General features: G+C 42.4%; 1 protein-coding gene across 1 annotated transcript; it reads left to right on the top strand.

The window, feature by feature from the left end:
• The first annotated feature begins 4,911 nt into the window (after window positions 1-4,911).
• POLE4 (DNA polymerase epsilon 4, accessory subunit) lies at window positions 4,912-10,366 on the top strand. The gene is made up of 4 exons (XM_016188278.2): window positions 4,912-5,189; window positions 5,652-5,736; window positions 6,816-6,857; window positions 10,061-10,366. Exons 1-4 carry the CDS (start codon window positions 4,980-4,982, stop codon window positions 10,072-10,074), a joined length of 351 nt encoding a protein of 116 aa, XP_016043764.1. The 5' UTR covers window positions 4,912-4,979; the 3' UTR covers window positions 10,075-10,366.
• Window positions 10,367-11,040: the final 674 nt, after the last annotated feature.

Below are 11,040 nucleotides of genomic sequence, written 5' to 3' on the forward strand. Positions count from 1 at the left end.
AAGACAGCATTGTGAGTTTTACGGTACCTTTAGTTTAGCTTAGCTCGGCTTAGATTGTGCTGCGTCCTGCATGAATAAAGAGATACTGCCTACAGCTCAACCATGAGTCCCTGGTCGTCTGTTACCCGCCCGTGAAGCCAGCCCGGCGAAAACAACATAGCCCGGCGAAAACAACAGCCCAGCCATGACTCCCCGAGTCTCTGTTCACCGCTGCGAAGCTAGCCCGGCCTGCTGGAGCTCCCGAACGAAAACAATACTGGTCTCCCTGGTCTAAGACTATAGGTGATTTAATATTTCAGATAAATAGTCATTTTTAGAAATGTAATCTTAATCCTTGTTTGACGAAGGGGAAAAGGCTGGTTCTCTTCCTGGAAAAGTGTGCATAATGTTTAATGAATCTCACCCCTATGTGGCTTCTATATCCTGAATTCCTGTTTTGTTTTTAAAGATACACTGATTTATTTAATTATTTATTTTTTCTTTTTAATATTTATTTTCCTTTTTGTTGCCCTTGTTTTTATTGTTGTTGTAGTTATTATTATTGTTGTTGATGTCATTGTTGTTGGATAGGACAGAGAGAAATGAGAGAGGAGGGGAAGACAGAGAGGGGGAGAGAAAGATAGACACCTGCAGACCTGCTTCACCAATTGTGAAGCGACCCCTCTGCAGGTGGGGAGCCGGGGGCTTGAACCGGGATCTTTGCGCCAGTCCTTGCGTACTAATTTATTTCTATGAGCAAGACAAAAACACTACTCTGGTGTATGGTTCTGGAGATCAAACCTCTGGGGCCTTGTGCTTATAAACCCTGCTTACTCACCCAAATTCCTCTTTAGTTCTTTTGCTGGAGAACTCGGTCAGCCTTCCTGGTGACTGGCTGCTTTAGGAGCTTTCTTCTCCCTGGAACTTTTATAGTGACCCCAACCATACCCATCAAAGATGACTCTCTGCTTTACCAAAGATCTACTTATATTCACAGGCAGAAACGCTGATTCATTTTATATGGTAAAACTTCAGACAATATTTTCCAAAATGATGGGGTGATTTTATTTATTATGAAAGACAGAGGAAGAGCATGAGAGAGAGGAAGAGAGAGACCAGAGCACTGTTGAACTTTGGCATCAGTTGATACCAGGGATTGAACCTGTGTCCTCTGGGTTCACTCATGCCTAAGTTGGTTTTCTATCTTCTCTGGCCCCAGGGATGGTATTGGTGAAAACCTACCTCTTACTTTTGTACTGCACCAACATTAACTCAGTCTCTTAGGGGCTTTCGGTACTGAGCAGAGTGGCTGTGACTCATGTGGCCTGAAGCTTCCTGGATAGCTGTCATCTATATGCCATGCCCATGGTGGGGTAAAAGTATATATGGGTGTTCTATATAAGTGATTTCACAGCTAAACTTGATGCAAAGCAGTCATTCTAATAGTCTTCTAGAACTAGACTCAGTTTAAAAATCCTAAGTACAAATAATGGTGATATTTGCCCATGTTTATTGACTAAAATTTTTTCATACATTAGTTTATTCTGTAACTGAACATGTTAACTTGCATTTATATATTAACAAACCTTAATTCTTTGGCTCTCCTTTTAAGCCAGTTAAGACATGGACAGACATTTCACAGAGGAAGAGACCCAGAGGCCAAAAGATATGTGAGAAGGTGCTCAAAGTCACTGACCATCAGAGAAATGCAAATAAAGACAACAGTGGGGCTGGGGAGTCAGCACAGTGGTTATGCAAAAGGCTCTTGTGCCTGAGGCTCTCAAGTCCCAGGTCCAATCCCCAGCACCACCATAAGCCAGAGCTGAGCAGTGCTCTGGATTCTCTCTCTCTCTCATTCTCTCTCTCTCTCACTAAAATGAAGAAAAATTTTAAAAAGACAACAATGAGATACCACTTTATACCTGTGAGAATGTCATACATCAGAAAAAGAAAGACAGAAATGACAAATGTTGGAAAGGTTGTGGAGAAAAAGGAACACTTTATGGAAGGCAATTTGGAGATTTATTGGGACATTAGGAATGAACTTACCCTATGACCCAACAATTCTTCTCCTGAGGATTTACCCAAAGGAGATAGAAACACCTATCAGAAGAGATCTGTGTGTACCTATGTTCATAGCAGCACAGTCTGTAATCACCAGAACCAGATGTCCAACATATGCATGGCTAAAAAATGTGAGATATTTATGGTGGAAGAGTACTCAGCTATTAAAAACGATGAGGTTGTCCCCTTTACATGGTCTTGGATGAAAGTTGAAGACACCATGTTGAGTGAGATAAGCCAAAAAGAGAAGGACAAATATCAAATGATCTCACTTATGAGCAGGACTTAATAGAGTTGGGATAGGTAGGGGATAATACAAAGTGAAACATAGATGCCAGGAGGTGGTGCACCTGGTTAATCACACATATTAGAATGCACAAGGACTCAGGTTCAAGCCCCTTATCCCCACCTGCAAGGGGAAAGCTTCATAAGTGGTGAAGAAGGGCTGCAGGTGTCTCTCTGCTTCTTTCTCCTCCTCTCCTCTCAATTTCTCTCTGTTTCTGTCCAATAATAAAAATATTTTAAAAAATCAGTAAAACATGGACTTGACATGGTGTATTGCACCAAAGCAAAGGACTCTGGGGAGGGAAGAGGAGGAAGAATAGGAAGAAAACTTTGGGGGCCTATTTCATAATGAAATTGCATGCATATGTCAATGATTGCACTGTAAAGCATTAACCCCCTCAAAAAAAAAAAAAGAATGCTTATAAGCTCACAACCATTCCATTAATTCTTGAGAGGAAGGAAACCCTCCAGACTGCCAAATTAAAAAGGAGTCTGTTGGAAATGATTTAGAATAGCGTTTGATTTGATGAAAGGTATTCCTGGTGGCCTATAAACTATTTTAAGGAAAACCAAGTTCCACAGATAAAGAGTATAAGGCAAGTTCAATGTTGAATTTCTGAACAGGTCCATTTGTATCTGTTGCCTATGGAGAGGAGGCTAAATGCAAGAGAAGAAATGATGGGAAGGGGCTATTACTTGTAACTAAAATTCTCAGGTTTTTTGTTTGTTTGTTTGTTATTGTTCTTATGCCACCAAGTTTACTGCTGGGGTTTGTTGTTTGCAGGATGGTGGCCAATTTTCATTTTATTTTATTTGATAAGACATAGAAATTGAGAGGGGAGGGGAGAAAGACAGGCAACTGCGGACCTGCTCCATACCTCCTAAAGCTTCTCCCCTGCAGGTGGGAAGTGGGGGCTCTTGAACCTGCATCCTCACATACGATAATGTGTGTGCTTAATTAGGAGGGTTCCTCTCAGAGTTTGTTTTCTTTTCCTGATAATTCAGTCTTTTAAAAAGTTATTTGCTTATTCAACAGAGGAAGAAATTGAGTGGGCAGGGGTAGAGAGACATGTACAACACTGCTTCACCACTCGTGAAGCTTCCCCCTTGCAGGTGGGGTTTGGGAACTTGAACCTGGGTCCTTGTGCACTGTAATATCTGTACACTTAACCAGGTAAATGAGACCCGCTCTTTTTTTAAAAAAACAAACTTATAGACATTTACCATTCAAATTTTAACACCCTAACATAGTAAGCATGCAAATACTAAACTAAAAATCTTTTATTTTTATTTAACTATTTATTTTTGCCTCCAGAGTTATTGCTGGGGTTTGGTGCCTGTACTATGAATCAGTGGCCTCCTGAAGGCCTTTTTTTTTTCTTTTTTCTTTAAATTTTTTTATTGGATAGGATAGAAATTGAGAGGGGAAGGAGAGACAAAGAGGAAGATACCTGCAGACCTGCCTCACCGCTTGTGAAGTGACCCCACACACACACACAGATAGGGAGCCTGGGGCTCAAACCAGGGTCCTTGAGCTTTGTACTATGTGCACTTAACTGGTGAGCAATTGCCCAGCCCCCAGCTAAAAATATTTTAAATAGGCAACTGCTCAAGGTCACAATTCTGAAGATCAAAGAGAGGGTAGAGTCCAATCTCGGAATTGTATGAAGTCCTTGGAGAATATTCTCACGTCCAATGTTGTACCAAAATAGCACTCCTTTCTCTAGGTTCTAACATGCTTCCTTAGGGAATGACGTGTGTGTGTGTGTGTGTGTGTGTGTGTGTGTGTGTGTGTGTCTCCCACCCCCTGCCTGGTAATACTAGGAGGTTATTTGCCCTTTCCAATGTAGTGTTTTCGCAAAGCACATCTTTGAGAAAGTGCTAAAGTTAACATACTGAAGTAACTAGAGATTTAGTTGTCTTCTTCTTTTTTAAAGAACTTATTTATTTATTAATGATAGGAGGAAAGAAAGAACCAGTCATCACTCTGGTACATGTGCTGCCAGGGATGGAACTCGCGACCTCACGCTTGAGAGTCCAGTGCCTTTGCTTCTGCACCACCAACAGGACCACTAGTTGTCTTCTATTAAAGCCAAACACATTTCTCGTTACATTCTACTGTAGTTTCACTACCACAAAATGTTATCACATCATGCATTGAGTATTTAAAACTTTTATTACTAGTACAGTATCAATAAAACCTACAGAAACAAAAGTTTTTCGAGGTCCTCCGTACTTTTTATGGCTTAAGGGATGCTGTGAACAGTGTGAGAGCCAGTGCTGTGATGCAGAATGTTCCTGAGTGAAGAAGCAGGACCTCAGCCTCACAGCCCGCGGTCATTTCCACTGCACAATGGCAGTTCGCTGCTCTAAAAATTGGTTTCAATTTCTTTTCGCGCCCTCTCTCCTAGTAACTAGGCCTGGGGGACCATGCAAGCCTCCCAGGGAAAACCTCCACAAACAGACCCCTAGGAGGCCCGCCTGCAGAGCGCGGCTGAGAGTTAAATACCCACATCCGGCCCCGCCCATCCGCCGTGTGAGGGGCGGGACTACGCACACAGGAGGCGTGGCTTCCAGTGCGCGCGGGGAAAGGGGCTAGCGCTGCCTGCGCGCGCACAGTGGGCGGCCGCGCGCAGCACGCTCAGGGCCGTATGGCGGCGGTGACGACTGGAAACGGGGCACCCCGAGAGGAGGAGGGGTCCGGTGGGGAGTCAGCGGCCCCGCAGCCCCAAGCTCCGCCGAATGCGTCCGGGACTCGTCTCTCGAGGCTGCCTCTGGCGCGAGTGAAGGCCTTGGTGAAGGCGGACCCCGACGTGACGCTAGCGGGACAGGAAGCCATCTTCATTCTGGCTCGAGCTGCGGTGGGCGGGGCCTTGGCGGAGGCGGGGTTGTGGGCGGTGCCCAGGGCTGGGGCGGGGAAGCTGGTGTCTGAGAGTACCAGAGAGCTGCCATGGGGAGAGAGGGAGGGAGGGAGTGAGTGAGTAAGTGAGTGAGGCACAATAAAGTGTCTCCCATTCCCGATGGTATTATAGTAACGCACCTTCCCTGGAGGACTTTAATTTGCATGTACAGTGCCACATGTTAATGTGTGAGGTGGGAGTAGAGGGGAGGGAGGAAAGGGACTTGACAGGCTGCTGGGGAGGGAAAGAGGGCTGGACTTCGACTTCCATAAAGTCTAGAAAGACTTTTTCTTTTGCTTTCCTGAGACCCTCCCCGTGCATCTGAGTCTCCTTTCCACCCTCCCAGCTGCACCCACAGACAGGAGCCCTCACGAGGGTTGTGCTAGAACCCACTGATGTGAATCTCCTTATTTTGCATCACAGGAACTGTTTGTGGAGACCATTGCAAAAGATGCTTACTGCTGTGCTCAACAAGGAAAGAGGAAAACCCTGCAGAGAAGAGATCTGGGTAGAGTGTCATTGGAGTGTCTGGTATTTTAGGGGTGGACAAGGGCGGGCTGGATTTGACTTTCCCGCCCACTGGCTCAGAAGTGCCATAGGGTCTCATTGTATTTTCTGTTGGCCAGTTGCAGGGTGGGAAAGTCCACCCTACCTGCTCTGCTGTGGGTGACTGGAGGGGCGATGGAACAGAGAATGAGGGGCATTTAGGTGTCGCCCCAGCAGATTAGACTGCTGAATTATACCATATTTTATATATTTCTTTCTTGCCTAGGCTGGGGGTTGATTTCTGTACTTCTAAGTTGTTAACTCTTACAAGTGTAAACTTTGGTCGTACTAGCTTCATGCTGTGTTACCAAATTTATCTCTGCTAACTTTCAGAGAAAGAAATTCCTCTCTACTGAGCAGTATTTTGCCTAGGCTTTTCTTCTCTCTCTCTTTTTTAAAAAAATATCTTTATTTATCTATTAGATAGAGACAGCCAGAAATCAAGAGGGAAGGGAGTGATAAAGAGGCAGAGAGAAGGAGAAACACCTACAACCCTGCTTCCCCACTTGCAAAGCTTTCCCCTTGTAGGTGGGGACTGGGGGTTTGAACCTGGGTCCTTGCACATTGTAACATATGCGCACAACCAGATGCACCACCACCTGCCCCCTAGACTTCTCTCCCTCCTTCCCCCCCCCCCCCCTGTGTGTGTGTGTGTGTGTGTGTGTGTGTGTGTATACACTCTGGAATTCTTTTATGGGCAATTTCACTACTCCAGATTGCTTTTACATTAAAAAGTGGTAGAGACACCACAGCACAGCAATTTTCTCCTTATAGTGCCTGGGCTAAAAAATACATGGCAAGGTAGCACCCTCTTCACCCTCCCTCTGATCTGTCTCTCTGGCCTGCTTCTCTTATCTCTTGTAGAGACAGCTGGCATGTAAGATTTAGTGGTAGACTAGGAATAGATCTCAATGCAGCAAGGGAAAAATTTTATAAATTCTTTTATTTGCATAAAGCTTTTCATAGTGTGCAGCCATGTTTTGGGGGGAGCTGATGTTTAAATTATCAGTTTGTCAGTTGTCTCATTACCTTGTATTTCAGATAATGCAATAGAAGCTGTGGATGAATTCGCTTTTCTGGAAGGTGAGTTTTCATTCAATGGGTAGTTTTTTCCCATCTGCCCTTTCCATGCTAGTTTTTTTCCACCTCATCATAAGGATAGATATCAGAAACAATTACCAGCATGTTTCCCCTCCTTCTTCTCCTTCTCCTCTTTCTCCTTCTCCTCCTCCTCCTCCTCCTCCTCCTCCTCCTCCTCCTTCTCCTTCTTCTTCTTCTTCTGACTTTCAGATTGAGGGAGAGAGAGAAACTGACCAAGAGATTGACAACTCTTAGAATCTAGTCTCTAAGTATTTTCCTCTGCACTACCATACGTCAGTGTTAAATATAGTCACAGTGTTGTGCATTGCATTGCTAGTATTTATAACTGTGTTTGTATCTAATTTTTTTTTCTTTTAATGAAAGGGGGAGAGCAAAGTACTGTTCCATTATCCATGGAATTTCATCTGCCTTTCATTGTTGTTGCTCTCATACAGTACTGGGGAATTCTACCTAGGCTTTTACATGTAACACAGGAGTTTTTTGAATTATCCACCTTCCTATTTATATCTTTTGACTGCCTTGCTCCAATTTTTCTTTCTCCTATCCTCTTCTGATCATTACAAGTCTGAATTCCTTTCTCTAGCCTGCTTGGCGTTTCTGTTTTCTTTAAGATTCTACATATAAGTCCTTCACAATATAGTTCTTCAAGACTTTCTGACTTATTTCACTTAGCACAATGCCTTCAGGGTTCTTTCATGCTGTAGGAAGTATTAGGATAGTCTCAGTTTTTATAGCTATGTGTGTTTGTGAATCATAATGCTTTTATTTATCCATCCCAGTTTTTGGGTTGTTTTCCATGTTTTGGTTATTGTAAATAATGCTGCGGTGATGGTGATCTGTGAACATGGTGTAGATTTTTTTTTTTTTTTTGTAGTCAGTATTTTCATTTCCCTTAGACAAATTCAGAAGTGACAATACAGATTTCTTCTTCTTTCTTTTTTTTTTTTTTTCCTTTCTCCCATTTTTTTGGGGGAAGGGGTTGGTGGTTTATAGTATAGCTGGTGAGATATAGGTATGATTTCTCATCTACCTATGATAGGTATCTACAAAATACTCTCACTCTCCACTTTCTTTCCCCACCACCATGCACCAGAACCCCACAATACCCCCCTATTTTTTTTCCGAGTCCATTGCTTTACTGCAATACAGCACACTCAGTTCAAGTTTTACTTTTGTGTCTTACTATTATGTCTTTGTTTCTTCAAGTTCCACCTGTCAGTGAGCTTGTCCAATATTCACCCTTTTGTTTTTGCCTTAAGATAAAGTTTTATACGGTTTGTTTAGATTTCTTAAATATGGTGCCTTTCATGTACTGGAGAAATCTCAACTAAAACCTGTTCAAATAACTGATCCTTTTTTGTTCTTTTTCACTCCTTCCTCTGGAATTCCCATTAAACATATGCTAAAAACACAACTATAATTTTTTCTTCCCATGATGCATTGTGTGATTTTTCAGGCCTTTTAGTTTATTCTCTCTTTAGTGGTCTCACCTCCTTTAAACTTTTTTATTTTATTTTATTATTTGATAGGACAGAGAGAAATTGAGAAGGGTTAGGGAGATAGAAATGGAGAAAAAGATATATCTGCAGCATTGCTTCACTGCTTGTGAAACTTCCCCCACATGTGGGGAGTAGAGGCTTGAACCTGGGTCTTGTGCATTATAATTTATGTGCTCAACCAGGCATGACACTGCCTGGCTCCTCCTCTTAACTTTTATATATTTATTTTTTAAAATATCATTTTTAAATTTTTTATTATTTTTTGAAATTTTTAAAAATTATCTTTATTTATTTATTGGATAGAGAGCCAGAATTTGAGAGGAAGGGGGAGATAGATAGACAGAGACAGAAAGACACCTGCAGCCCTGCTTCACCACTTATGAAGCTTTCCCCCTGCAGGTGGGGACTGGGAGCTTGAACCTGGGCCCTTGTGCATTATAACACGTGCACTTAACTGGGTGCACCACCACCTGGCCCCCGATGCTTCCATGTTTTAAAAAATATTTTAATAGCTTTATCAGTTAGTCTTAGCAGAAATTTGTCATTATTTAAAACATTATTTTGGTGACTCGAGCCAAGAGGTGGCACAGTGGATAAGCTGTGGATCCTGAGTTTGATCCCCAGTGTTACATGTGCCAGAGTGTTAAAAAAATTTTTCTTTTTTTGGTCTCCACTTTCAATATAAAGACTGGATTCACTTGTCTGATAATTTTCATTCCATTTAAGAATGAGGGCATACATTCATTGGGGGTGGGCATGGTGGGGGGGGCTCCTTGCAGTTTTAAAATATGGTGGGACCAGGCCTTATGATGGGGACCACCTCGTGCCACGGTACAGAATGCTTTCTTGCGGGGAGTGACACTTGTAGAAGCTGCTTTAGTTCTCTCCACATCATTCATTTACTGTTTTAGAAGTGTTTTCTGACACCCTCCTCCCCAATATTTTTAATTGTTTTTAAATGTTTGTCTTCTGGCAGTGCTGCATGCAGGGAGGATTATGGGAGATGGCCTCAGCTGTTTCTGGCATAGACCTTATAGTCACTAATTCATCTTAGTCTTACATCTTTTGTAGTCATTTCTTATGTATGACTTGAGACCCTTCTCATGGGTCTTCTGGGAAGAAGGGCTCCCTCCCTGCTGCAGCCCCCTCTGTGTACAATTTAGGTTAATTTTTCCTCTGCTATATTTATAGGCATACTTCAGTCAGATTTCTAGCATGTTTATACTGTCACTGAAATGCTGATGGGCCCTATTTGTGGTCAGTAGATTTATATCTTTTAAAAACCCATTGCCTTTTGAATGCAGTATTGGATAGGAGAGCATATAAACCTGTGGGTCCAGTCTCCCATCTTGAGCAGGTACGCTCTAGAACAATTATAAGCAGGCTTAGAGAAACTATTTTTAAATCACTCACTCCTTTTATGGTTTCCGTAGATGCTCATTAACACAGCAACTCTTAGCCCTTTTCCTACCACCAATTCTGGTTCTCCCGACCGACCAATGTCCCCAACTGCTCACCTTCTCTAATGACATGTTCCCCCCCCCCCCCCCCCCCGCCCCCCGGACGTTCCTCTTCAGTGTTTTGATTGTAGAGAACTGTCAGTGCCATCCCTGCTTGGATGAATTTGTTACACTCATTTAGCTCTTGAGCCACCTTGCTTTACCCCTTTGTTCTTTGTATTTCCAGGTACTTTGGATTGAGTGCTGAGCTGGGCAGCTTTGTGATTTTCAATCTACGTCTTTCAATTAGGCTTTGTCCTAAGGCCTCATTTATCAAGAGCAGTGTTGGAGCGTTGCACCTGTGTACTTTTCACCGAAGCCAGATGAGCAGAGATCTTACCTATTATCTGTTCTCTAAAAGGTCTTCCAGGACTTGTGTCTTCCACTTTAGATGTGGATGCAGCAGCTGCTGTGTGGGACAGGAATAAAATGTTTTGTATAGGCTGTTTAATAACTGATGAGGACCCAAATAAAGGTCTCTGATCAACTTCAAGGCAGTGTGTTTTCTTTTCTTTCTTTTTTTAAAAAATATTTTATTTATTTATTAATGAGAATGATAGGAAGAGAGAAAGAACCAGACATCACACTGGTACATGTGCTGCCGGGGGTTGAACTCAGGACCTCATGCTTGAGAGTTCAGTGCTTTATCAATTGCGCAACCTCCCGGATCACGGCAGTGTGTTTCCTATATCATCTTGCCTTTGTCTTTAACCCTTGTGACTGGAGAGTTAGTTACCATGTCTAACCATAGATCTACCTTGTCTTTTTTTTTTATTATTATTATTTTTAACCAGGGTTTGGCTCACCTCTGGCCTATAGTTGTAGTGTTAGGGATTGGATCTGAGACCTCACGCGTCAGGCATGAATGTCTTATATTACCATTATGCTGTTTCCCTGACCCAGTTTCAGTCTTTTTTATATACTTGTTTTTCATTTTTCCTGTATGTCACCAGAATGTGGTTCCAGAATTTACCAGATGCCACATAAGGTCTTAAATTCAAAATGTGATCATAAGTTTAAAACCAATTAAAAACTTTTTTTTTTTTGCGATATGATTCACTTATCACAAAATTTACCTGTTAGAATGGCACTTACCGTAATTGTTAGTGGATATACTGATGTTGCGGTTATCAATTTTAGAACGCTTTCTTGTGAAAGGAATCATGG

The sequence above is a fragment of the Erinaceus europaeus genome, chromosome 3 (genome assembly GCF_950295315.1).
Source record: "Erinaceus europaeus chromosome 3, mEriEur2.1, whole genome shotgun sequence".
NCBI classification, from domain to species: domain Eukaryota; kingdom Metazoa; phylum Chordata; class Mammalia; order Eulipotyphla; family Erinaceidae; genus Erinaceus; species Erinaceus europaeus.

Bases quoted from the DNA above. Each gene is read 5' to 3' on its own strand.
- POLE4 (XM_016188278.2), top strand. From the start codon at position 4,980: ATGGCGGCGGTGACGACTGGAAACGGGGCACCCCGAGAGGAGGAGGGG. The intron at 5,190-5,651 runs GTGGGCGGGGCC...TTTGCATCACAG, and splicing joins TCATTCTGGCTCGAGCTGCG to GAACTGTTTGTGGAGACCAT. The intron at 5,737-6,815 runs GTAGAGTGTCAT...CTTGTATTTCAG, and splicing joins CCTGCAGAGAAGAGATCTGG to ATAATGCAATAGAAGCTGTG.